The following is a 27062-nucleotide window of genomic DNA, read 5'->3' as shown; positions in this document are numbered from 1 at the left end:
TAAGTTTAGTTACACCAAGATAATTATGCATTGCTTGAGGTGGTGGCAAAGAATGAAATGGTATTGCTCAGCTGTTTTGGACACTGAATAGGCTGAAAGTTTTTTGTTCAGTATTCTGTTTTTCTTCCTACAGTGATGTCAGGTTTGTTTCCAATTAGTGCTGGTCTCTTTGGGTAGAACTGGAAGGAAGGCACAGCATTGGGCAAACTTAGCAATCCTTGTCCACAAAGGCGATTTATCCTTAAAGCTCAAACAGTTAAAGCTTGATTTCTGCCAGGGGTTTGAAAGCTTAGATCCCTTCCAAAACATTTCATGGTTTGAGAGTTATTTGCAAAGCTCTTCTAGTAATCCTGTAAAGTGCTTAACCTCACTAATGTTTTTGACTTTCTTACTTCCAACTTTGAATGGAAAAGGATTTATCTTTAACATTTTGAAAGTTAACCTTTTCCACACTTATTCCTATACAATAAGAAGATGAATAGTATCATCATAGTATCATAGTCTCGTGCAGGTTGGAAGGGACCTTAGAGATCATCGAGTCCACCCCCTGGGATTCGAGCCTCCTGTGTAGCAGAGTGGCACTTCTACCACTTGCGCCACAGGGGTTCGAACCCAGGGCCTCCGGTGTTGCAACACAGCATTCCTACCACTTGTGCCACTGCAATATATGTTGCATATATTCAATTAAATTCTACACTACTAATATAAAGTTCTTAGTAAGAAAGAAAAAAGAGTTGGTTCTGTCAGTTTCTTTATGCAGAATGAGAATACCAGAGGACTGAAAAATATACCAGAAATTAGGAATTAATGCCAACAACACTAAAACAGATTGAGTACCTGTTCTACTTCTTTTTAGATACCTAATATTCTGTACAGGTTTTCAGAGAAGGAAATACATATGATGTTTCTATATATTATATAGAACGGGGCCCCATTTTGGTACTGGAGGGGCACTATAATATGGTCTCCCTGGAGCCCTCTCTTGTCTGGGTTGTATTGAGCTTATGTGGCAGGGTTTTGGTAGCAGGGGTGGCCTCTGTGAGCAGAGCCCAGCACAGCTCTATGTCCTATCAGAGCCAGCTCCAGCTCCCCTACAGAGACCCTGTGCTGAGCAGAGCTGAGACATGAACGACATGTGCATTGTGTATTTACATGTGTAGAGGGATGGATTATAGGATGATGCGTTGTTGTTCTCGTACTGTTTTTAAAGCCATCACTAAAACTATTTTGAATGGAATAGGTTTTGGTTTTCTGTTTAAAAAAAGTCCTGGATACAATTAAATGTTAAATTTCGCAGAAGTTGTTGCCATCAGATGCATTTCCTCAGTACTGTGAATTTTAAGTTGCTTTTTTTGTTTCTCTCTTCTTTATTTTCCCCCCTCTTTCTCTATAATTCACAGCTTTTAGAAATAAACTGGACTGGGCTGACCAATCTTCTGGATGTTCCAGGGCTGAAGTGAGTATATATAAAGCAGTATTTGATAGTCAATTTCTCCCTCAACAGCGGCCCCTATAAAACCCAGAATAAGACCCATCTAATCATTTTAGGTTAAATGACTCTGAACATTTATCTGCTTAGAATTAAGTGAAATACCTCCATACGGAGAAGGCAGTGGTTGTGATTACCTCAAAAGTATAACAAGTACGTCTTTCTAAAGAATACTGAGAAAATATAGTTTTTAATCTGCTTTTTTTGGTGTTCTCAGCCTTTCCAGATTTGCAGAATCTCATGAATTTCATACCTGCCTTCTTCTATGACAGCAAAAAGACAGAGCCTTGTTTTATTTCTCAGGCCACAGTGTTAACAGCATTTTGGCCTATGGCTTTTTATGCTGATAAATCAGTAGTTGCTTGTGTAAAGTTACTAAGAAACACCTTTAAGACTGTAATCAAGTTAAATAAACTTACTAATCTTTTTCAGTGCTTCCTTTTAGAGCTTTCAGTTTATAATGTGAACATCAAATGGAGTAGCAAAAACATTAACATATGTAGTTGGAGAAAAATGCGTGGCTTATTTAGAGCTGTTAGTAATAGTAAATGAGAAAACCACAAAGAAAAAAGCAGAAGTACAGAAAGAAAATAAATTGTTTTGTATCACTGCAGTTCTGAAAAGATTAAATCCATGAAGACATTAATACTTATCAAAGTTATAATGCTCACCCAGGGGCTTTTTAATGTTGAGGCAGCAGCTAAGAGGATAATAAGTGTATCTGATACACAGGTTTTGTGACTGGCTCTTTTATTTGAACCCCCACACTCAAGACTGAACTGATTCTGGGTTTATTTTCATTATCTAAAAGCAAGAGTTTGAATTTAGATATTTAATTAATCCTTCAGAGCTCAGTTGCACACCTGAAATGATTTCTGCTTTGCTTAGACATGAAGCCGTTGCATGGAATCCCAGTTGAACAGCTTGAAATTACAAGTTGCATTAATCAGGTTAATGGTGGCAGGAATTGCTCATGTTTTAATCCTGTTTAAGACAGCCTGCAAGGAAAAACGTTCCTTGATGAGTGAGGAAATATCTTCCAGAATACAGGTCCTGTGTAATAATTCGCTCTTGTGAGATAAGGCTAATAAATCTACATTTAGTACTTCAAGTTACGAGGCTCCTGAGGAATCTATCATGCTACTTATTTGCCTGACAGGAAATGTGAAAACCTGCAATGTAAATGAAGTCTCATTAAGTATCTCAAGTTTATGGTTTCCAGAGCAACCAGGCTTGGTGTATAATGGTGCTGGCTGGATGTGGTATGGTTTCTATAGTAACTGTATCTGAGATGACTCATGTTCTGCCTCTCCTGTAGATTTCTTCAGTGCTGTATTTGCTTTTCTTACCCATATAGATGGATTGTGTGTTTTGGTTTGACAGCCTGGCATATTGCTGTTGTTACAAACAGCAATGAACAAGAGATTGTTGCTGCCACAGGTACATTTCTCATCCCATGGCTGCTGGGTGCACGTTACATGTTTGTATTCTGCAGCTGTTTTAGTACTGCTAAGTAAATATCTGCATTTGCTACTGGAAGTTGGTGCCAGCTGTTATCAGCTTCCATTATTCTATGTGACTCAACTCTGGAACTATAAGTATGTAGGGTTTAACATTCCTGTAGATTCAAAATCTTCACAAATTTGACTGATTTCCCTCATTACAAGGTTAGCCAAACAAGACAGTATCTCTTCCGAAAGCCCTTGGTTCTGGCAGTTGTATCAGTAGCATTGGTTTGCTGTACTCTTTTTTTCCCCAAAGTCAGCACTAATGTCACATTTAGAGGGCAATAGTGTGTTTTCTTCCAGACTGGAAGTAATAAACATAGCAAATGCTATGCACAGTTTAGCACTCAGAGCTCAGCTGGTAAGTATTTGAGGTTAACTGGTAATGCTCCACCCGTTACAGTTCAGTCTGTAATCACAGGTTCCTCCTGTTGTCTCACCATTATGCATTTATTTAGCTGTGCTTTATTGGAACCCAGAAACCTCTCATTACTGGCTAAAATTAGGATGTCAGGGGGAGGTTCTTTACAGAGAGCGGTGAGGTGCTGGCACAGCTGCCCAGAGAGGCTGTGGATGCTCCATCCCTGGAGGTGTTCAAGGCCAAGTTGGGTACATTTGTGGTGAAGGAGGGCTGCTAAAGGATGCGGGCTGTTCAGGTTGCTATTCTCCATCATGGAAGATCAGTGTGGATTTGACATGGGCTAGACTGTATTTAATGTGTTAATTCTGTTACACATATCTACCATAATATGTTTATCGCTCACAATTTCCCAAATGGAAAATGTAATATATATTACATTTATAACATAGATTTATAATGTATGTTGTATGAATAAGCTAGCTGCACCAATCCCAAATTCAGACTTAGAAAAACATCAAAAAGATGACATGCAAGTATTTAACCTGAAGAATGCATCGAACATATTATCTGCACCATGATTTCATGAAGACTGTAAAAGGAGAATCTTAAAGAAAGCATATGTAGGTGGAGAAATCATTCATCCCCAGTTCAGTTCTGCCAGGATCTGTGTGCCTGCAGTTCAAAGTACCTCCACAATCTCCACAATACCTTTATGTATGGTTTTGTCTGGGAATCCCTCTTGGTACCACTGACATTCCCCTGTTTCCTTGTATGCACTGAGTTGTACCAATCCCCTTCTGCCTGCTGGCAGTTTTGGCAGTACAGCCACTGGTGTTTGACTGTGTGCTGATGATCTGTGTCAGTTCAGACCCAAACTGGGTGAACTCTTAGCTCAGGAAGCCTTTTCTAATTGGGGATCGGAGTTTTTAATGATTCATTACTGCTGTGTTTGTGCTGCCACTCCCTTTATTTTTACCAGCACAAAACCTGTTTTGCCTCCCTAGGCTATATTTTATTTGTCCACAAAGCATGCTCTCTTTGTGTTGCTATTGAAATGACAGCCCTATAGCTCCAGAGGACAGCTTGTTTTGTAACAATACAACAGTGGGTAGCCAAACTTTCAGGGGCAGTTATTACTGAAATGTGAAAGTAGATTAACAGTTAACATCTGCTTGGTTCTATGCAACCCTGACAAGAAGACTTACGCAATAGCCCTTCACTCTGGGTGGCTTTGGAAGGGGGATGGGAACTTTGGAGAACTGTATGTTCATGTCTTTGGTTTCTGCTATTCAGTATCAGCTGCCTCCACCTGGTGGCTGTTTTGGCAGGAATCCTTCAGTTAAAAATAATATAAATGTTTAAAGGCCAGATTTGACTTCTGCCCCCAAAAAAGGGTCAATATTTGTCCATGTAGGTAATTGTTAGTCAAAGAGGTAAAGGCAGATGATAAAAACTGCTGTTCTGAAAGGACATAGCGGTTTGTTTTCTGTTCTGCCCCAATTTCCAAGCACTGGTTATGTCTAAAAGTAACAAAACGCACTCTTAGCTTCTAGATGTAATTGAAAGAAAAATATGTTAGTACTTAGGCTTATTTCATTGTGCTTTTTAAGTTTATAAAAGAGGAAAAGGATTTTGGACGTTAATGTGATCATCTGTTAAGTTTCGTGTTTGAGCTGCATTGGTGTGACACGTTCAGTTCCCATGAAGTAACTGAGGATTATTTTCTCTAACAGTGGCTTATCAGATACGATAATATTGGACATAATATCCAACTACCTGGTCCTTCCAAACAGAATTACGGTCCCCCTTGTCAGCGAAGTGCAAATTGCTCAGCTGCGGTTTCCCATCCCAAAGGTAAACATGTTTCAGTTAATAGTAATAATTAAGCATTTATTTTCTTCCGCAGTACTAATTGTCTCAGCTATTCACATCTGTGTGAATTGCAAAATATAGTTACCATGATAGTACAGAATGACAGTTTTTCTTTTCAGGAATCTGAATCCTAGACCTGCCATGGTAATTCCCTATGCACAGCATGTCTAAACTCTGTTTTATGTTAAAGAAACTGCTATAGGAATTAGAAAAATTTACACTGCTTCAATTGTAATAATACAGAGAGTTTCAGATTACCACGTAAACTCAGCTTCTCATTTTTTCAGGGTGTTCTAAGGATACATTTTATTGAAGCTCAGGACCTGGAGGGTAAAGATACTTACCTTAAAGGGATTGTCAAAGGCAAGTCAGATCCTTATGGAATCATTCGTGTGGGCAACCAGATTTTCCAAAGCAAAGTCATCAAAGAAAATCTCAACCCAAAATGGAATGAAGTTTATGAGGTACGGTCAAGAAAAATGTCCTGTTGTGCATTCTGTCAATTGTCACCTATAATTTCTAAAGAAAACACTTCGTGTGTTTCCTTGAGGGACTTCTTGATGTTCCCCTTTAAAAGCTCCATATTCAACAAAACAGAAATTCTCAACTGGTGTATAAACTTTATGCTCAGACTTAACATCCGTAATTCTGAAATACCATTTAGTCTAATAATGCAAACCATTTAGTCTTCTAATGCCGTCATTAACAGGCTACATGTGCAAAGATTTTATGCTTGCTCAACTCATCAAATTGTGTTTTAAATCATACTGCATCAGAGGGTTTTTGGTTACAGTCAGTTTTAACAGTGCTGTCTTAATGTACTTCCAGGCCTTAGTATATGAACATCCAGGACAGGAGCTGGAGATTGAGCTCTTTGATGAAGATCCAGACAAAGATGACTTCCTTGGAAGGTAAATGTCATGGACAATATGTATGTAGGTATCGGAAACAGAAGAAGTGTTTCAATGTCTCTTTATTTTTCCCCTTTTGGTGTTGAATTGCTGTAGAATTTCTGTTACATTTTTGCATTTACAAATTACTTACCTTTTCAAATGTTGGTATTAAGTAATTTCCTAATTATTTGGAATCTCCATACATGGCAACATGTATATTAAAATACCGCGTGTGTGTATGTATACACATATCTATGTTTACATATTTATTGGGGGAAAAAAAAAATAAGGTAAGTGTTATCAGTGCTCAAAGAGTTTTATTTTAAATACATTTTTTTAAGGAGTTGTACCCTACCTGTTTTAATGTCCTTAAGGCGAGCATTAAGTGCCAACTGTTTCTTTTGGACAAATTATTGTATCTTTCTGTATCTTCTCATCTGCCTAGTTTTTAGCTCATGGTTTATTTTTCCTCTAAGAGCTGATGTTGGCAGTTTGGGTAAAGAAAAAATATTGCCCTACTGCTTGTGTAAACATTACACGCCCTTAGATTCCATAGGCCTACCTTTAGTGTTTACCCATAAACATTTCAGGGTTTTAGTCAGCTTCTTTCTCCAGTAATTTGTCACCTTTATTTCTTGCAGAGTTTTGGAGCTTCCAGTTGTTGCTTTCCATACACAGTAGAACTCCCTTATCTTTCCAGCTCCTTCTCTCTTAACAGGAGCAACAGTACCTACTTCTCTTCTCATTTAAATAAAGAAGTAGGTAGTACAAAGGCTTCTTTTCTTTGCACTTCCCTAATCTTACACTGAAGTGGTGGGGGGCTGAAAGTGGCAGCTTGGTCAGGATGTCTGTATCAGTATGAGTAAAATAAAACGTCAAGGCAAATGTTCATGCACCAGCATACATTTGCCCGCACTGTTTAATTTTGGTTACGCTCTTGGCTTGTGCCAACCAGCACCCTTGCAGCCAGTACTAAAGCATGAATTCAGTCATGTGTCCAGGGGGTATTTCCAGAGGGTAGTTTAGTTGAGGTCACTGCTTGGAGAGTTTTGTCATATGTGTGTGAGCGATATGTTGCTCGTTTCTCCCTCAGCTACAGACTGGGCTCTAGTTAAGGCATATTTTCTATCATTCCGCATTCTTTCTGGCTCAGCCATTACATTCCCTACTTCTTTCTTTCCTTCTTTCTTAGGGGCTAAGAGAATAGTATTGTTCTGCTCTTTTGCTCTCACTGGAAACCAACAAGAACAGGGTGGGGTTTGAGCTCTGTATTTTCTTGGTGCTTGTCTAAACCACCGTACTTGTGTTGTTTTTTTCCCCTAGTTTGATGATAGATTTAATTGAAGTTGAAAAGGAGCGACTTTTAGATGAGGTAAGTGCTGGTTAAAGTTCTTTTGTTTTTAAACAACAGAAACCAAAGCCAAAACAGAATATATGTTGTACATTTAGCTCTTGTATTTTTCTTTTCCCATAGTTGTGTGCTTGAATAACCCTAATGCTGGAGAAATAAATTCCACAGCGTGCAGTGCAGTAGTTTAAGGATAGCTGATAGCTGACAATGATGGCATTCTTCTTATTCTTCTTCTGTCTTTGGAGTTTAAGGTTACCAATGTATGAATGCAGAAAACAGTGACTTAAGTGTTTAGTGAGGGCACTCTCTTGGATTAACTACTGGATTAACTACTTTTAGACTTTAAACTAATTAAACTAATTTAGAAGAAGATGCAGTTTTTATCCTACACGTAAGAGCAGTTTTACAAGGATGTTACTCAGGGTTTGTGTTTGCAGACCAGATTTAAAGAACTAAAAAAATTCTTTTGATATTTTAAAAAATGGTTTAATAAATTAGATCTTTTGATGTATTTTGGGGTTTTGCAGATTTCAGCTCTAGTGATTTTCCAGTATGCTGTAGCATCTCTTAAGTTTCCTGCACTTGTGTCTTAGTTTGGTGTCTGATTATTTCACATTGCTTTGCTTAACTTTCAGTGGTTTACTTTGGATGAGGTATCCAAAGGAAAACTGCATTTAAAACTGGAATGGCTCACATTGATGCCAACAGCAGAAAACCTAGACAAGGTATTTAAGGAACACGTTACTTTTATCCTACCCTTTTTTTTCTTGTTAGTGTTTGTTCTAAATAGATAAGTAATTTGTTTTCTAGGTGTAGTGAATTTGGATAAATCCCTAACTTTATTTCAAGCTGTCTTTCTTTAGGAATCTCAAATGACTCATAATGTTAGTGTACATTTGTGACATGGGATTTTAAATGCTTTTTTGCTTTTTTCTTAATCTTATGGCTTCAAAAAATCATCTAATGTTTCATTGGACTGGAGCTATAGCTGGCAGTGATGTATAATCTTTCCAATGTAAAAAGAAAAGACAGTTAAGAAGTGAGATGGAGCTGATGGAAATACCTACATCTGCATGAAGTCTTAAAAAGTCATTGTATACTTTATAATGGGCATTTGTGAATGTTTGGGTCTGGGGAGCTGTTTTTATAATACTGTTTGGGAATGGGAAAGAAGTAATACTGTTATTATTTGATTTATAGAAAAGCTCACAGTATGTTTTTGATTCAGGTATTAACAAGCATTAGAGCTGATAAAGACCAAGCCAATGATGGGCTGTCTTCTGCATTGCTTATTCTCTATTTGGACTCGGCAAGAAACCTGCCTGTAAGTTGTATTCTTGTGGATACCCTTTCCTCATGGGTATCTCTTGCTTATTTTCCAGCATGTCTTGCTTGGTAGTATGGCACACTGCTTCACTAACACACATTAAGCCATGTGTTCTACACTTTCTCTCTTTTCAAAACGTGTAATGTAAGGTCTCTATTTTTGCTAGTATGGTCATATATTTATATATTTAATAAAACATTACTCTTTAATCAGCGTGATTTTTTCTTTAAAGAATGCTCCTTTCCTGGACTTGAAAGGCTGCATGTTTTTATTATGCAGTGTTGTCCATAAATAGTATGGGATCAGCATGGGGAATTTTAAGAACTAACTGGGAAAAGGCCTACTTCCTTGAATTCAGGTAAACTTGCTTCCTTTGGTTTAGGCAATCTGTGGTAGATTCGAAGGAAATAAAGTCCTTCAACATAAAATATCAGCTGTGTTGTTGATATTTCAGTGGCAGGATATTTGCATGAGATTTCTGTCAGGTTGCCATTAGAAATGATGTTTATTTGCTTGTATAAATAGCTTCTCCAGCAAATACTTAGAGGCTTTGTCATAAATTTTAGGGCTTTTTCCTTCTTATTTTAAATATTCTGCACCATCGTCTCCCTCCATCAGAATGGTTTGATTGCAAGCCACAAGTTAACCTGCTTAATGAGGCAGTATTTTCATGTCAGTGTCTTAATCAGTACTTTCGACTAGTAGATCTCTGAACTATAGAGCACAGAAAGAGGAAGTTCCTCACACACGCAGCTGACTGGTGAAGTAATTTGGAAACATGATCTCAAATTTCTTACTGCTGTGTCTGATGCTCTGCTTACAGTATAGGATTGCATGGGTGGGGCTGGGAATAAGGATGGTCATAATGTGAGACCTGTTTATCCCTTTCATTTTCTTTCTCTGCCAGGCCGTAAAAGTAGTCGCTGTGGAAAACACAGTATTTAATTGCAAGTTATTCTCTGCCCAGTTATGTGTTATAAAGAATACAATGAAAGTAGCAACAGAAATTAAAAATAACATTTACAACAGTAATAAATACAACATTGTGTTAAATTCGCATTGTACCAAAAACAGATACAAAGAGGCCTTTTGATTAAGTAGTCGGGGAAAAAAATACCATGGGATGACTTCATCATGTGGCAGAATTGGAAAGTTTTCCATAGATCCTTTAATAGCAATAATTAGATCCTGTTCCTTAATAAAATGCAGCTAATAGTAGTGTGGACAGCCTTCTAATGTCCATTAGTTTGTGATGTGGAGCGACATGGAAGTCTGCTAGCTGCTCATGTTGTGTTTGTTGATTGGGTTAATGTAGTAAGTTTGTAATATATGTCTATATACTTATATATAATATATATACATTATAATAGTAAAATTGATTGCTCTTCAGGATTGCTTATATTGGATGCTCTTTATTAATAGCTTTGAGGACTTTTGTCCACAAGTTTTATGCTAAAATTGAAATATTTTCTGGATGAATAAGAACTTTTAATTACCTTCAGTATTGTTGTTTAAGTTACTGCCTATCACCGGTATGTTTTAGATATGGCATTGGCCTTATTTTATTTGAGTTACTATGGATTATTATCATAGGCTTCTCCTTTGCATCTTTATTTTCACCATAGTTGTGAACTTGTGAACACGAAGATGATTTATTAGATATATGTTTTATGTGCAAGAGAAATGCCTTAGAAATCTGGTTTCTAAATTGTCTTAGTTGGGTCTGCCATGTAAATCGGAACTACAAAGAGTAAATCAATAAAGTGCTGTTAATTAATAAAAACTTCTCACCTTAGTGCACTTCAGAAAGTTGTTTAACAGATGAGACTATTCATAATGACAAATATTTTTGTTATCTGCTGTTTTCTCTGGAATCCTTTGACTGTTTTCTTTAACTTTCTTGTGTAGTAAAGCTGCTTAAGCATTCATTCTGCCACAATCCCATCACTCTGCTTTCTCCTTCCATTTCCATCTTCCTAAGAGTATCTACGAGGGAAACTTTGGGTGTGGATACTTAAAAGAGAGGAGAGCATCGGGACTAGTCTTTTGTGAAAACACTACCTCACTCTATAGAGCACTATTTGTGAGTTCTCTGGTATTATTTGTATTGTATCTTTTATCTGCCAGAGTGTGGATTAGTGCTACTAAAGCCACTCACTCTAGTGGAATGAGAGCATGCAATTTGTTTTGCTGCATGGTTTCAACAAGTGTGCATTGTTTTTTGTGCTATTTTTCTTGCATTTTATTGGGTAAGTAACTTTTTTTCTGATACAAACCCAATATAAGTTTTGTTACAAAAGCTCTTCATTTAGCTGAAATTGGTGATTCATTTTGAGAAATAAATGCATACTGGTCAGCTGCTGGTTTTTACTGCAGAAAAAAATGAAACAATACTAAAAACTAAAACCAACATCCCTCCAGTTTCTTTGAATCATGATGCAGTCAATGCTTGCGACAACTGCAACCTCTCCGCAAAGGTTTGAGTGTTGCATTAAAAATGTAAAGGTGGCTGTGATTCTTTGTGCATCCCAGACTCTGAAATTCCCTTGTAAATCCTGTTTCACTCCATATTGCTCCTTGTTTTGCAAATTCCCAAGCTCCTTTTTATTTCATGTTTTTTCCCCTCCCCAAGTTAGTCTGTAGTCGGTTAAATCCAAGCTAGGGAGAAGCATGAGTTAATATTCTTTCCTTGAATTCAGCGTTACGAGATGGTTGCAAACTAATGAGCCTCTGAACACTGAGATCTGAACACAACCATAGTATCCCCAGAAAGATCGAATGTCTGTTCAGAATAAGAACTCTTTTTCAGAAGGCTAGTTATGCCATTGTAGATTGGGCAGGTTTAATTTGTAGCCTGCTACTTTTGTTTCATATCATTGATTTAAATACACTCTTCCTTCTCCCAAAAAAACAACATAACAAAATCCTTTTTCTCAGTCCTTTCAATCAGTTTCTGTATAGAAGTTCATCTGAAAGTATCAAAAACTCTGCATCCATCACCAAATTGTGTTAAAACTTAACACATGAGATATGCGATTTATTACCAGGTATATGTTTGTGAGGAAATACACGTCACATGTAGGTGTAGTAAGGATTCAAACGATGTACTTCAGTTGACAACTGATAAGTAGTTGTAAAGAATATATAATATTATATTATTTATATATAATATAAATAAAGAACAAATTAATTGTAAAAAGTACAAATACATCAACAGAAAATAATAATCAAAATGTATGATTAAAGTGAAGTCCTGGTGTTTTTGTCAATCTTAGGCTCATTGTCTTTGGTGTCAGAATGGCACCACAAGACAAAGCTTTCCAAATCCCTGAAGCTCTCTTGGAGCCAGCATGGCACTGTTTTAACATACCCAGGTCTGAGTTTCCTCCAGCAGGTTACCATGCTTGTTCTGCAGCTGCATGGGTGCCAGACTGGCAGCAAGCAGGGGACAGGATGCTTGACTGCAGGGCAGGAGGGAGGAGCGGACTGTCTAGGCTGGAGATAACAGCTCAGCACAGTGGTAGAACCGCACCTTGTTTTCAAGGGCTTAAGTGTGAGGTCTTCTGCAAACATTCACACCTCTAAGTCCAGGCATATAATTGGCATGTCTGAGTTATTTTTGTGGGTATGTATGTGCTTAGTGGCCATTAAAAACGAGGTTCATTTTATATGGAGGAGAGGAAAATCCAAAGTCCTGAGTGCTCTAATTCTTTCTAGATGCTTTTATTGGTTGCTGGGATCTGAGGTTGAGAACTCCTGATTGTGATATAAATTGTACTTCAAAGGATATCAAATTAGCATCTGGTTTAGTATTAAAGCAGTTTCTTAGTTGCCACGTAATGTATGGGTTTGCTGTTAGGATTTACTGCAAACATTATTGGCCATTAGAGAATGCCAGTGTTGTTATTGGTGTCGTTTTTTGGATAACCATCCCCTTTTCATGTAATTGTACAAACAGAACCATGGCAAAACAATTTTGTCACCCAAGACAAATCCTTTATTGACTTTCTTTAACGAATACTCCCATTTCTTCTCATAGTCTCCTCCCTCCATGCTTTTCAGCCTCCTTCCTCATGGACCTGTAGCTTGTTCCCTTTTAATCTGAAGTCTGGCTTAAATATATTTGCCCCAGCTAATATCCCTGTCCTTGCTATGATTCCAGAGGAACTAAGACATGCTCAATAGCTGCCAGTCATTGGCTACCTACCTTTATGATTGTTTGGGGCTTTTAAAATCCTTTGAAACAATAATATGGAAAAGAAAAAAAAAAAAATGTGAAGGAAGAATTGTCAAGTTTGAATAAAAAATTCAAAATGATCTGGATGAACTGCAGGTATAATATGGAAAAACCAGGGTGCTTTTCAAGAGAAGACATCTGAGCCCATGTAAATATGGGCTGGGATCTGCTGTCTGATAGATAGCCCTAAAGAAACAGCTGTGCAGTGGTGCTGCATCATGCTATGAAGCACAAACATCATATTGATTACATAAAGAGGGGTGTAGCCTGTAAGATGTGTGGACTAATACTTTCAATCTGCTTAGATTTAGTAAGGCCATGATTCTGGATGCAGCAATTTAGGGCGGAGATCAATTAAAATCAATCTGGAGGGCTGCAGCAATGATAATGAGAAGACTAGAAAACGTGACTAAGAGAGGAAGAATAAGTAGGATCGGTTCAGCCTTAGGAGGCAGATGTGAAGATGGAAAGGACACGGGACTGCTGCAAACAGAGACATTGTCATGTTTGTCAGAGAACAGGAAGCACTGCTTAAATGCAAACAAGGAGTATAGCTTTGTAATTAGAGGGATTAGTTGAAGGTTTTGATTGATGTGCCTGGGGATATTGTGTAGTCTGTACCTTTGAAGGTCTTAAGTACCTTAGTCCCTAAAATAAGTACCTTAGTCCCTAAAATACCCAGTTAAATAGTTGTGGGAGGTTTCTTATTTTTATTCTACAAAACCCCCCAAACTTCAAACTCTTATTTTCTTTCTATGTTTTTTTTTCCAGTTTCATTATGTTGTACATTCCTTCTGAAACAGCTGAATGCCAACAGCCTTATTATTAATATATTGGCCAACTTTAGAATGTGACAACTGCCCCAACCCACCCCAAAAAAGTAAAACAAAGAAGATATATATAAATTTTTGCATAAGACTTGAATGTCTTCAAGTGTCAGTTACCTCTACGTTTCTGTTTCAGGAAGGCGTTCACTTTGGCACAACGCTACTATCTTGTTTCTTGTTTATCATCCAGCAAGTTTGCAAAATGCCATTATGAATCTTTTTGCCACATACTCCAGCTTTTAAATCAGAGTTCCTCCCTGAAACAAAAAGTTGTGCTTGAAAAGAAGCCAGCTGACAGTGTAATTTCAAGTAAAAAAGTATTTTTTTTCCTGAAACAGTTGAATGCTATTGCAGATTTTCTGTAAGGATTTTGTAGTTTACCTGTATCACTCCAAGAACAGTTGTTAGTAAAATCATAACTCTGCTTAGTTAAAAGCAAATAGTCAGAGGTGTTTTGTTGTAATATATCAATTCAGATTTCCCTCAATAGGGTATCTTCACATCTTCAACTCAGTAAAATGTATTTAATTCTAGCTAGCATTCTTTACACCGTTCATCTGGTAAAGAGGCTCAAGAGGTTCAGATTCTTATAAGGATCAAATTACTGACAATATTTGTAGCATGGTAATTTCTCTCAGCAAAGAGCTCCTTTGTGTAATAACTTAGAGAAACTTCTATGTTGATACTTAAGCAAATTCCAGAAAGGTTCAACTAAAAGGCAGTGAAGCACCATTGCATGAACTTTCTGTATTATCTTTCAAAGACCCAGTAAGGCAAATAGAAGTAGAAAGTGTCTGGCTTAGTTTTAAAGCAGAGCGCAAACACCCAGAGAGGACAGAAAGCAAAAGCTTTGTCAGATTTTATTTATTTATTTGGGTGATTCCTTCATTGTGTTTTTATTTATTTATGGGGATTTTTTGTTTTGTTTTGTTTTGTTTTTTGAGGGTTTTTTTTCTTTTTGCTTTGTCCTGTGTTGTCATGTAATAATTAACCTTAATGAAATTGCTTCTTTGCATGACTTTATTAACCCTTCCTGTGTTCATTCTCTCTTGACTTTAAAAGCATAATCCATTAGAATTTAACCCTGATGGCTTGAAGAAGTCTGCTGTTCAGAAAGCCCTAAAGGTAAAATTAACATAGTTGTCCATTTAAGGTCACAGTAGTAATTGGAAATGCACGAACGCCTGCAACGTTTTTCTTCCAACACTAGATGGGATTTCTTTAGAATAATTCAGTTTTACTTCCAGCTTCAAGTAGTGGCTAAGACTGGTAAAATACTGTGGTATGAGGTAATTCTGATTTTGCATCAGTTGAGTGGAGTATAGGCTGCTTTAGGAGATCAGCATAAAGTAATCCTGAGAACTGGTAGGAATTAATATTTAAAGATCAAAGCTGACATGAAAGCTAAGACATCTTTTACATACTGAACAATGCTTCACTGATCAACTTTGAGTGACTCACCGGTATCTTAATGTGGTTTTGAAATCTTTCTGTTAGATGCTTTCAGAAGGTTTTACATCACTTATATGAATGCTGAATAAATTCAACCCAGCCATTTGATATGGAAGACATCGTGTTGAGAAGCAGACTTGGAAGGCATAAGCCAAGTTCTTAGCTGAAGAACTTGGACAGTAGGCAAGCTCAGATAGTCTGAATATCCTGTCAGGAGCAAATCTGTCAGTGGCAGATGTTAGTGGTACATCATGTGTGTGTGCAGATATTATTACCTATTTAGCATGAATTAAAATTGATGCTTATTCTGATACATAAATAGAAATGGTGTTTTTTGCAAACTGAGGTAATTCCTTGATTTTATGAAGAAAGGAAACTTTGGGCACTTTTTATAGATGAAGTAAAAATGGAACAAATTTTGCTTACTATTTTCAATACCACCTGTTAGAGTGTAATGTAGCTTTCTTGGTGTTCTATAAGCCTTTGTGTTCCACTGTCTCTGGTTAGAACTACATTGTTTTGATTAGAAATCACATAAGAAATGCAGCATTCATCCAAGAAAGGAGTAAATTCCTACCAGCTTTTTTTTTTTCTTCTAAAGGAAAGTATTGTTATAACCAGCGTGTCACGTTAAAATCAAGTAATACTAGTGAAAGTATGATGATGTCAAAGATGTAAATTCAGATCCAAAAATATCTCAAATACTCTCATTCTTAAATTATTTGAACTGGTTGTGACCTTACATGCATTAAGCAGATCTTGACTAACTTGCTGTTTACCGAATAGAGCTCAAAGTATATTATTAACCATGCATACTATATTTTCTGGGCCTTTAAAACTTCATTAACGCCTACTTGAGATGATTAACTTTCATGTCTAACTTTCTTTCTCACTTAAAGTTTTAAATTAATTTGTTATTATATAATGTAGTTCAGAATGTATCTTTGTTTATATAATTTGATTCTAAGCCCGTGTTTATCTTCACAGTTTGCTGTAATGCTATACAGCTGGTGAGCAAGGCTCAGAAATGGCAGATGATTGATTCTCTGATAAAGAGAATTTGGTAAACTGTACAAATATACATCAGGTACATTATAGCGCATCTTCGTTTCCCCCAGACTGAAAAGGGGAGAATATTGATGTTCTGATATTACATCCAGTTTAATTATTCTACTGCAGTATTCACAAAGTGAGCTTCCCAAGTTTGTGCTTTCTCCATATCTCCCATCTGCATGAGATTCTCATTTGGCAGTGTGAACTGTGCTTCATGGGATCTGGGAGTTGTTTTAATGCTCATTAACAGATAACAGTTTGCATTGTATCAGTTTCATCCAAAGAAAACAGGAAGGAGTCTAAAACTTCTGCTTAATTCTAGTGGTTTATTTTAGCTAACTTGGAGTAGTTGGACACATTCATGTTAATGTGTTTTCAACTTACTAGCACGACTGCCATTCCAGCCTGCTGCATAAAACTGTACGATACTGAGAATAATAGAGACACATAGAATAGAATGTAAATGATTTGTACTTCTAAGAAGAAAACATTGAAGTTTCAGAGCAGGCAATTAGGAGGAGAGTTTATTCTGAGGACAAAGTTTTTGCTTTTTCTTTACCAGTCAGGAAAGAAACTAAACAGCAATCCCAACCCACTTGTTTTGCTGTCAGTTGGACATAAGGCACAGGAAAGTAAGGTAAGTTGCTGCTCTCCATATCTGGTTCTGTCTATAGGCATTTGGTAGCTCTGCTCACTTGGTATTGGCTATGAAGAGGTTGAGTGTATTCACTGTATAAAATGTGTCACCAGAACTGAAACTGCCAATGGAAAACTGAGGATTGAGCAGGAACTTAATTCAAGCTGTAACGAGTAGAAAACAGGTTTATAACTATTTTAGATGTCTGTCTGGATTATGATCTGCAACTGGGATTTCTACAATGGTGGTTGTGTAAGTAACAGTGAGAGCAAAGAGCAGGCTGCAAAAACACTGACCAAGATTTGCAAATGTATAGAATCACAGATTTACAGACATGTCCAGATTGGAAGGAACTTCTGAAGGTCATCAGGATCAGTTTTATGGAATTGGTGGTTCTGTGGTGACAAAAAGCTTGATGTGAGCCAGCAATGTGCACTTACAGCCTGGAAGGCCAACTGCATCCTGGGCTATATCAAAAGAGGGGTGGCCAGCAGGGAGATGGAGGGGATTGTCCCTCTCTGCTCTGCCCTCATGAGGCCCCATCAGGAGTATTGCGTCCAGCACACAAACATTGGAGTGGGTCCAGAGAAGGGCCACAAAGATGGTCAGAGGGCTGGAGCACCTCCCCTATGGGACAGGCTGAGGGAGTGGGGCTTGTTCTGTTTGGCAAAGACAATGGAGGCTTCACTGCAGCTTTCCAGTTCTTGAGGGAGCTTATAAGCAGGAGACTGGCTTTTTACAGTCTTGACTGTGATAGGGCAAGGAGGGGGTGGCTTTAAACTAAAGGAGGGGAGATTAAGATAAAATATTAGGAGGAAATTTTTGTACTCGGATACAGTTTTAAGGAACTGGAACAGACATCCAAAAAATGCTCTGGTTGCCCAATCCCTGGAAGCATCCAAGACCAGGTTGGATGGGGCCCTGGACAGCCTGATCTGGAGGCTGGCAACCCTACTTAATGCAGGAGAGTTGAAACTGAGCTGGCTTTAAGGTACTTTCCAACACAAGCCATTCTATGATACAATTTAAAGAAGAACCTTAGATGAGCCTAAGTACTATGTAGCTGTCTTGAGTATTTCCATAAAATGATTTTCCACCACTTCCATGGGCAGCCTATTCCGGTGTTTAGTTGTTCTCATGGTAAATAATTTTTTTAATATACGTGGACTAAAATTTACCTTAAGCACTTGATGGTTGTTGTCTCCTATGCTGTCACTGTGTACCCTCAGCTGGTCAATAGCTGTCTTTCACATAATGGAATATTGTGATCCCTTAGCCCTTGCACATCTTTGTCTGTAAAAGAAACCCAATTCCTTCAAACCTCTTTCATATGTCAAGTTCTCCAACTCACTGATTGTCTTTACGGTCTATTGGTGAACCCTCAAGAGCTGCTTTAATGCTTCTTAAATGGGGAATGGGATCAAAACTGGTAACAGATATAGAACATATATAAGAAAAAAATGATTCATAGTAAAGGTGGTGAAGCACCGGCACAGATTGCCCAGAGGGGTGGTGGATACCCCATCTCTGGAGACACTCGAGCTCAGGCTGGACAGGGCTCCTGATCGAGCTGTAGATGTCCCTGTTCCTTGGAGGGAATTTGGACTATGTGACCTTTGAAGGTCCCTTTGTGTACTTTGCAAAGATAAATAAAATGTCCTCTTGACACAAGCTTTATTAGACAATTTTTTAGTAATTTGCCTGCTTCCTATAATTTTTTTTCTCTAATTTTAGATTCGATACAAGACCAATGAACCAGTATGGGAGGAAAACTTCACTTTCTTTGTACACAATCCCAAAAGACAGGATCTTGAAGTTGAGGTACACTTTAGATACCTTTCTTTTCTAAGACATTTCAGAAGCAATATTCAGATGTTACAGGCTGTTATGACATGAATGTCATATTGTGAACACCATTAATTTTATTCTTGAAGAGCGGGCAATGAAACGTTTGTTTGTATTTACTGTTATAAGTACAAGAGATTATAAGCAGTCTCTCAGAAGAACATAACAACTGATAGTTGTCAGATTTAAAAAATACGAACAAAAGTAAATTTTGATGTCTGTTTAGAATCCTAACAGTCTTCTCAGTTACAAGCAGAAATGCTGTTACGTATGGTTGATTTATTTCTTTTCTTATACTGAGGAAATCTTTGCTTTATCCAAATATCCCTTTTGCTGTCAACATGCTGTCAACGTCCTTACTCTAACAATTCTGGGAATTCATTTTGCACAGGTGGAAACCACAGGTCAGGGATCAATTAGATGTAGATCTGATGGTTAATCTTCTGTCTTGCTTTTGCTCTAGAAGATGGAGATGAAGTAGGTGTGGAGCTTATTTGCTATTTCCTTCTTCAGTGTAAATTTATGGTCGGGAAAGCTTGGATGAAGAACTGTGTTCTGTGTGCATTACTGCTTTTGTTTTTAAATAAAACCATTGTTTTCTGTCTCTGAATGTTAACGAAACAGATGCTGTCATGTTACTTAGCTTCTGTGTTCCTTCAGGTGAGGGATGAACAGCACCAATGCTCTCTAGGGAACTTCAAACTGCCTCTAAGCCAGTTGCTGGAGAGTGAAGATTTAACGATGCATCAGCGGTTCCAGTTGAGCAACTCTGGTCCAAACAGCACCATAAACATGAAGATTGCACTCAGGGTACGCTTAAAACTTTTCAAATTGTAAATATTTAAGCATGTTTACAACTAATATGACTCTGGTCTTAGATAGTACATTTCCTTGTGTGCGTCAGTGTCTATTGTAGAGTAAGTGGAAGCGTTTTCAGTCTTGGTTCCCTGTCTTAATTTAACACCTTGTCACTAGTACCTTGGAAGAAACAAACGTTTTCCTCTTTTTTATACTATTATAACACTGTATGTATTTTAACTGTATCTAGGTCCTTTCTCTTGAAAAGCAAGCAAGATCTCCAGATCATCAACACTCAGCACAAGTAAAAAGACCATCTGTTTCCAAAGATGCAAGAAAATCATCTTTTAAGCCTCAGGTTCCTGTCTCACCACCGCTCGATTCAAGCAAACATGCTCCAGCTTCCCCAGCGACAGACAGTGATAAAAAGACTGATGTGGCTGAAAAAAGTCAGCCTCCTAATGCGAGTCCACAGTGGCCAACAGATCTCAGCAGAAGTTCCTCCAGTCTTCACGCCTCTAACTTCAATTACTCACCCAGCCACCTCTCAGTCAAAGAACCAACTCCTAGCATTGCCTCAGACATATCTCTGCCCATTGCCACACAGGAGCTCCGGCAAAGACTACGGCAACTTGAAAAGTATGATATTCATTACTTGGTTTTGCTTTTTCTTTTTTTGCTTTTTTTAAAAATTCATTTCCCATAGCTCGTTCTTTTGAAGAATGGAGCTGTTGGACAAAGACCTAAACTACAAGAGACCTGTAATGATACACTCACATGCTAACTTGCATGAGCTCTCTTCTTTCACACTGATGAAGTGAAAACTGAAATGGATAAATATTACTCATTATGTGTTTCAGTTGGATCTTACTGTAAATACGCTTTTTTAGAACTAAACCTTTGTTCTGCATTTTCCCCCACAGTGGAACGACTCTGGGGCAGTCTCCGTTAGGACAGATACAGCTAACAATTCGTCATAGCTCACAAAGAAACAAATTGATTGTGGTGGTGCATTCCTGCAGGTGAGCATCAGAGATCAAATATTCGTTCTGTGCGTGTTTCTTTGTAAGCATCAGCATAGCCTGGCTAACTCTGAAAGGGTTCGATTGTATGGACCTTCTTTGTTGCTTTCAAAATGACATGCTAGCTGTAACTATGAGTATGAACTCATACAGAGACAGAGCAGTAGAAACTTTGTTGAAGACTTTGCTGTAATTTTTTTTTCTTTGCCTGGATCAGATTGTAGTTTAAAATGGTAAACACCAAAAATATGTATGTGGTGATAAGAAGTTTAAGTAAAGAGTGCTAAATTGAGAGATAGTAATGTAGACACATTTAGCAGTGTTTCATTTATTTTCTAAAGCATTTTTCCTTGTTTTTCACTTGTCACAGAAATTTGATAGCGTTTTCAGAAGAAGGATCTGATCCATATGTTCGAATGTATTTATTGCCTGATAAGAGAAGATCAGGAAGAAGAAAAACACATGTATCAAAGAAGACATTAAACCCGGTGTTTGATCAAATGTATGTTCTAAATTGTGTGTGGTAGTTTTAGATCATCAAATCATAAAGCTGACAAACCAAGGCTTCTCTACTTAACTAAATGTGTGAGCTGTTGGAACTCCCAGTTGTCACCACCAGTTTTGGTCATAGAATCATAGAATTACTCAGGTTGGAAAAGACCTTGAAGATCATCAAGTCCAACCACAGCCTAACCGTAGTACCCTAACTCTATCAATCCTCTGCTAAATCATATCCCTGAGCACCACATCCAAACGGCTCTTAAACACATCCAGAGATGGTGACTCATCCACCTCCCTGGGGAGCCTATTCCAGTACTTAACTACCCTTTCTGTAAATAAGTGTTTCTTGACATCCAACCTAAGCTTACCTTGGCACAACTTGAGGCCATACCTTTTTCTTCAGTTGTAATAGCTCTTCTCATCCTCCTATTCCCTGTTCTCCCTGTAGCCCTGCTTACTCTGTTACCAGCCCCTCCTCTCTTCTGCCTTATCCATGTCTGTTACATGCTGTTTGTGCTGATAGCTAACAAGTAGAGTGCCCTTGTTGGGCAGATGATCAGCTAGAGGCTCTGGCAGGTGTACCTGTTAGTGCAGTTCACTCCTGTTTATTCCAGGTTGGTTTTACTGTGCCCATCGAAGTACAGGATATTGCAAAGCCATAAAGCTATTTAAGAACTGTAGTGACAAGCAGATGTAGATTGTGGTACAGTCAAGTGCTGACTCTCCATAAGCTTCAGATCTAGAAAACTAAGCACATTCTTCCTTAAAAGTTAGTAGGTTTCTTCAGTGTGATAACGAGCTGTAGATGAATGAGGATCAAGTCCAATTAGTTTTTCTTTTCTGCAGAACAGTGGTGCAGAGCTGCCAAGGTATCGGGATGCCTTTGCTTTCTGTGCTTTTGTTTTACTGCTGGGCAGAAGTCCCTAATGTCTGAAGTTGATATTGATTGAGTATTGATAACGATCACAGCATAGAAGAAAATATTTTGGCAAATCTTTGGGATTTTTTAAATGTCGTTTATCTCAAAGCATTTTTTCTTTTTCTATGGTTTGCCAAAGGAGATGATTTGATTTTCATCTGAATTGTTGTTTAGCTGTAGGAACTGAACTCACACTTAAGTTACGAAATTCTCTCTAAAACATCACTTTGCCTGTCAGGTTTGATTTCAGTGTTTCCCTGCCTGAAGTGCAGAGAAGAACACTAGATGTAGCAGTGAAGAACAGCGGTGGTTTCTTGTCCAAAGATAAAGGGCTGCTTGGCAAAGTAAGTTGAAAATAAATTCCTTTCCTACAGTATGTTGTTATATAAAGACTAAAATCCTCTTGTGATATGAGCTTGTTAGTGTTGACTGACATACTCAGTTCAGGTAGTAAGCTTTTAAAAATGGCTTAGATGTCAGGCTTCATTAAGGGAAGGAATAAATTGCAGAGGATGAGAGGACAGATATCAGACTGTGGGGTGGTGATCTTTTAAAGAATGGTGAGTTTTGAGGTTGGCAGTAACAAAAAAAACCAACTCTGCATGTCTGATGTAGTAATTATACAGCCAGAGAAAGGAAATAACTAGTAGAAAACTAAGGACAGCTCTGAAAATGGTCTGACAAAATTGGTAGTCTTGAACACAGGTGGCTCTTATTTGCAGTAGCAGTGATATTACAGCTTCTGCTTTATATCAGACAAGAAATACAAGCAAGATTACACATTGTCTAGAAGCACACAACACATTTAGCTTTAGTAATTAATACTCTAGATTGTGGAATCCATGAAAAACTGCTACTGCAGACTTTCCCAATACCACAACCAGTTATTGCGTTTTTGCCTTGCATTCTGTAGGCAATCATTAAATCACTCTATTTCCTAACATATGATCTGGGCACGCAAAAAGAAATAGGAAGTTCTTACACCCACACAGATTGCTGTAATCAAGTTTTGTAAAGAGGATAAGATAGATCAGAATTGTGGCCGGTTCGTGGTGAGCGCTATTCTTACATTGTTCAGTTTAGAAGGAAGACTGTTAGCATAAATACATCACCTGATTGCTGTGTGCCTGGTTCAGAAGTTGTTATTACTTAAGGGTGTAGATTAGGTCAAAGCAGCTATTTCAGGCTTCACTACAAGTCTGCAGCTGACAGATAACTATGGAGGAAGACTGTAAAATATATTTTTTAATGGCATTATTTACATTGTAGGTTTGAGGATTTTCAAATTTAGTCTTTAAAAAACTAAATCGAATGAAAGCCAGAATGCATTAAGCACGAGTTTAACTTTCCATAGGTACTGATACCTCTGGCATCTGAAGAACTTGCTAAAGGCTGGACCCTGTGGTAAGTGCGGTATTTCCTTTAGTAATAACATAACCAAGAACTGGTGCGTTGATAGTAGTGTTAATAACATACATTTTTTAATAAAAAGGTTTTCCTTTTATTTCTTTAAGGTATGATTTAACAGAAGATGGTACAAGACCGCATGGTGCGAGCTAGGCCCGTGGACGCTGGCAGATCCCAACACCTACTTATGCCAACCTTTATATATTTTTAAAGCGTTGTTCTCACAGATGTACCGATATTATTTTTATAGCTTTACCAATTTAGTTGTTAGACACATCCCCAATAATTTTATAACGCTCGGCCATTTTACGCAGACATATCCTTTCTCACGGTTAAACCTCGTATTTTAATTTGCTCGACAATTTTACGTGTTACTGTCATGTGCAATAATGCAGTAATGTACCCTTTTGTGTTCAAATCGATCTTTATGGCAGTTAGACCAACTAGAAAGTGAAAAGATGTTCTGCTGTTTTCCTGCCTTGTTTTATATCTCACCAAGATATACTGTACTATGTAAATATATACTATTTTTTTATAATCCTTTCATTCTGGTTCGAATTCAGAAGAAAATTGGATAAAGGATATAGATATTTTCTTGTAAATGCATGTGAATTTCTTCAAAGGAATCTTTTGTCTTTGCAGCACAACGGTCTTAATGTTTATCATTTTGTGATAGTCTTCAAAAGCAAAGTGCAGAAAAACGTTTTTACTTTATCACGCTTCTGGAAATGTACAAAACATTAACATTTTAATATTTATATATAAATGTATTATTCAAAAAAAAATCATGCTATGGAATATTATAAACAAAAGTGAAAATTCTATAAATATTGTATGAAAAGAGGTCCATGAATCGGTTTATAAATCTGAGCTTTCACATAACAGAGTGAACATTACAATCGGTGGAGTTTTATTCTACAGGTTTGCTGGGTTTTGTTATTTATTCCTCTACTCTCCAGTACTGCAGACATGAGAACAGGGCTTTGTCTGTATTACAAACCAAATCTCTGGCTATTCAGAACTGTCCTTACTGCCTTGTTTCTCTGATAAAGTATACAAATCAGCTTGCATCACACAGTGGGCATATGTACAAAACATGTTATTTTTATTATACAGTGCTATGCTAAATAGTTATTATGTTGTACCTTCTCTAATACTACAAAGGAACACCAACAAGTAAGACAGTGTGAAACTGAGTTGATACTGTACAGTTGCCTCACGGCTTCTTAGTGTGCTTGGTGCATGGAGTGGTCCACACTGCTTGCTTGAGAAATCATGGCATTGTGCTGAAGCATTGCCATGGTCTGCTGCAAGATCAGCAGTGACACAGTCAGCACAACCGGATGGAAGTAGACAGCTGGGAGCTGAAGGAAGAATATCAGCCTCAGGAGCTGAGCTCACAATTCCAGTTTTATGAATGAAGGGGAATTTTTTTGTAACCAGAACTAGTTTTCTCAGACTGTTATATATATATATATATATATATAAAGTGCATTATGAATCCAAGAGAACAGTTCAGCTCTTTCAGAGCCAGCAGCCTCCTTCTTGGATGAGTATGCAATTAGACAGACAAAGTATGTTATTAGTTTAAGATTCTAGAATGATTTCTCAGCCAAGAAAGAATTTTAAAGCAGAATAATAAACTCCTGAAATTAGCTTTATTGTAAAAGTACTGACAGAACCTTAATTCTAGATGTAGAATATGCCTACGACTAGATGTACCAAAGTGCCTACCATAAATGTAGCTTTTCATCATTTTCCAGTGTAAGAATTGACTCATTTCAGTTTGTCCGAATTCAGTTTGATATGAACATTTGTCACATGACATACATACATCTCTATACAGTGATGGCCTTCTTACAGTCACATCTTGAACAAGACATCTTAGTAAACAAGCCTGATGTCATGGTTTGTAAACAAGCCTGATTGTAAGAAAACATTTCTTTTTGAAGGCTTCACTCTATATCAGAATGTATGAGTGTCTCCATGTATCCGTACACTCATCTGTTCATATCAGATTCTCTTTGCTAGTTCTCCATTAAAATGTTAGGAATGGAAAGACAGAGAATGATTGTTAATGCAGTTGCAATGCAGAATGCAAAAGCTGCTGGAACTAATTGGTGCACATGCAGTCGTTCAGCACAGTTGTCTTTGCCTTGGTTCAGCCAGAGGTGGACAGACTTTGGTTCAGCATCTTGGCCAGCAACTCATCAGAGTTTCATCCCTAGCCTACAAATAAGTCATTAGACTGATCTGGTGTTTCAAGCTGTAAGTGAGGTGTGAGGACAGATGATAGATGTTTCTGCACTTGCACAAAAAAGAGTGTGTATTTTGTCTTCTGAAGTCTCCAGAGGAAAAGAGGCAGTGTTTGGGTGAATGCAAGGTGATATCACAAAGTGAAGAAGTGAATGAATTATATAGGATAGGTTTTCAAAATAGCTCAGGACCCCACATTAGGAATGGGATCTCAAAGAGAAGTTCCCAATTAGGAATCTAAAATGGAAGGAATTATTTTTTTTTTGTAATTTAGAAAGATTAATTCCAATTGACAATAATCATTTGTGGATGTCAAACCATTTAGAAGTGTTCTCCACTGTGAATTTGGATCAGAATATAACTGGCTGTTCTACGTAATGGAATCAAACCTCTGTATCATAGTTACCAAGTTCTAAGTGTTCTGTTTGTATGGATGTAAGGACAAACACTCTTCCTCTGGGCAGATATTGCACCTCATTATCAAGTCAGTGTGTTTAGTATCAACTGATATCTGTTCCTGTAGTTCTTGTATATCCTGTGCCTTAAAATATGAACATATGAAGAAGTTTAAGAAGTGGCTAAAACTGAGCTTTGTTACCTGTATGTACCAACATGTACTGCTGGAACTGTTTTTAGAATAACTGCTTCACTGATGAGAAAACCAGCTCTCTTTGACCGCAGTGGTATAACCCAGACTCCACTCAGCATGCGTATCACGTGAGTTTGGAATCAAAGAATTTTAATCTTGTCTTGAATCCTTTATCAGAGCTGCAGCTAATGGTGAGAGTTGAATGAGAACAAAGGGTAATCAATTTTGTACAGATTGCCTTTTTTGCTCATGTAATTCTACATTATGATGCATGTATTTATTCAATAAATGGTTCATATAGAAGCCAGTGTGTTGCTTCCCTCTACACACCCCTTTATTTTCATATTCCTGTCCTATTTGCAATCTTATAAGAATTTCTTATGCTCTTAAGTAGAGTCGTATACACCAAGCACTCTAGTCTAGGTAGCCTCGCTCTTGGGGCAGATTGTTGAATTTTACATAAGAGAAAATGAAGAAATGCAGGATCATAGAATCATGAAATGGTTGGAGTTGGAATGGACCAATCCCATGTGGTGGGCAGGGTTGCTGCTCACCCCATCACAGCCAGGCGTGGGGCATCCACAGCTTTTCCGGGCAGTCTGTTCCAGTGCCTCACAGCACGCTGAGGAAATAACTTTAACTGGCAACATCTAACCTAAATCTCCACTCTTTAAGTTTAAAGCCACCACCCTCTTCCATCTTATCATACTGGATGTGTAAA

At 37.7% G+C, this 27062-nt stretch overlaps 1 protein-coding gene across 4 annotated transcripts in view; it reads left to right on the top strand.

The window, feature by feature from the left end:
* ESYT2 (extended synaptotagmin 2) overlaps positions 1 to 26644 on the top strand; it is a 61303-nt gene extending 34659 nt beyond the window's left edge. Inside the window, exons 7-24 of one of the 4 annotated variants that reach the window (XM_015853057.2) lie at positions 1401 to 1456; positions 5089 to 5209; positions 5515 to 5691; positions 6056 to 6138; positions 7444 to 7492; positions 8107 to 8196; positions 8700 to 8795; positions 10780 to 10881; positions 14925 to 14987; positions 16930 to 17004; positions 18739 to 18825; positions 19510 to 19659; positions 19898 to 20286; positions 20571 to 20669; positions 21040 to 21171; positions 22328 to 22433; positions 23444 to 23493; positions 23604 to 26644. In XM_015853057.2, the coding sequence (XP_015708543.1) occupies positions 1401 to 1456; positions 5089 to 5209; positions 5515 to 5691; positions 6056 to 6138; positions 7444 to 7492; positions 8107 to 8196; positions 8700 to 8795; positions 10780 to 10881; positions 14925 to 14987; positions 16930 to 17004; positions 18739 to 18825; positions 19510 to 19659; positions 19898 to 20286; positions 20571 to 20669; positions 21040 to 21171; positions 22328 to 22433; positions 23444 to 23493; positions 23604 to 23649 (1971 nt within the window). In that variant the 3' untranslated portion in view covers positions 23650 to 26644. The remainder of the gene's footprint in view (positions 1 to 1400; positions 1457 to 5088; positions 5210 to 5514; positions 5692 to 6055; positions 6139 to 7443; positions 7493 to 8106; positions 8197 to 8699; positions 8796 to 10779; positions 10882 to 14924; positions 14988 to 16929; positions 17005 to 18738; positions 18826 to 19509; positions 19660 to 19897; positions 20287 to 20570; positions 20670 to 21039; positions 21172 to 22327; positions 22434 to 23443; positions 23494 to 23603) is intronic. The other 3 variants (XM_015853058.2, XM_015853059.2, XM_015853060.2) reach the window with 3 other exon arrangements.
* Positions 26645 to 27062: the final 418 nt, after the last annotated feature.

This window comes from Coturnix japonica, chromosome 2 (assembly GCF_001577835.2).
Source record: "Coturnix japonica isolate 7356 chromosome 2, Coturnix japonica 2.1, whole genome shotgun sequence".
NCBI classification, from domain to species: Eukaryota; Metazoa; Chordata; class Aves; order Galliformes; family Phasianidae; genus Coturnix; species Coturnix japonica.
The sequence above is the reverse complement of the archived record's forward strand: the minus strand, read 5'-3'. Positions and strand labels throughout refer to the sequence as shown.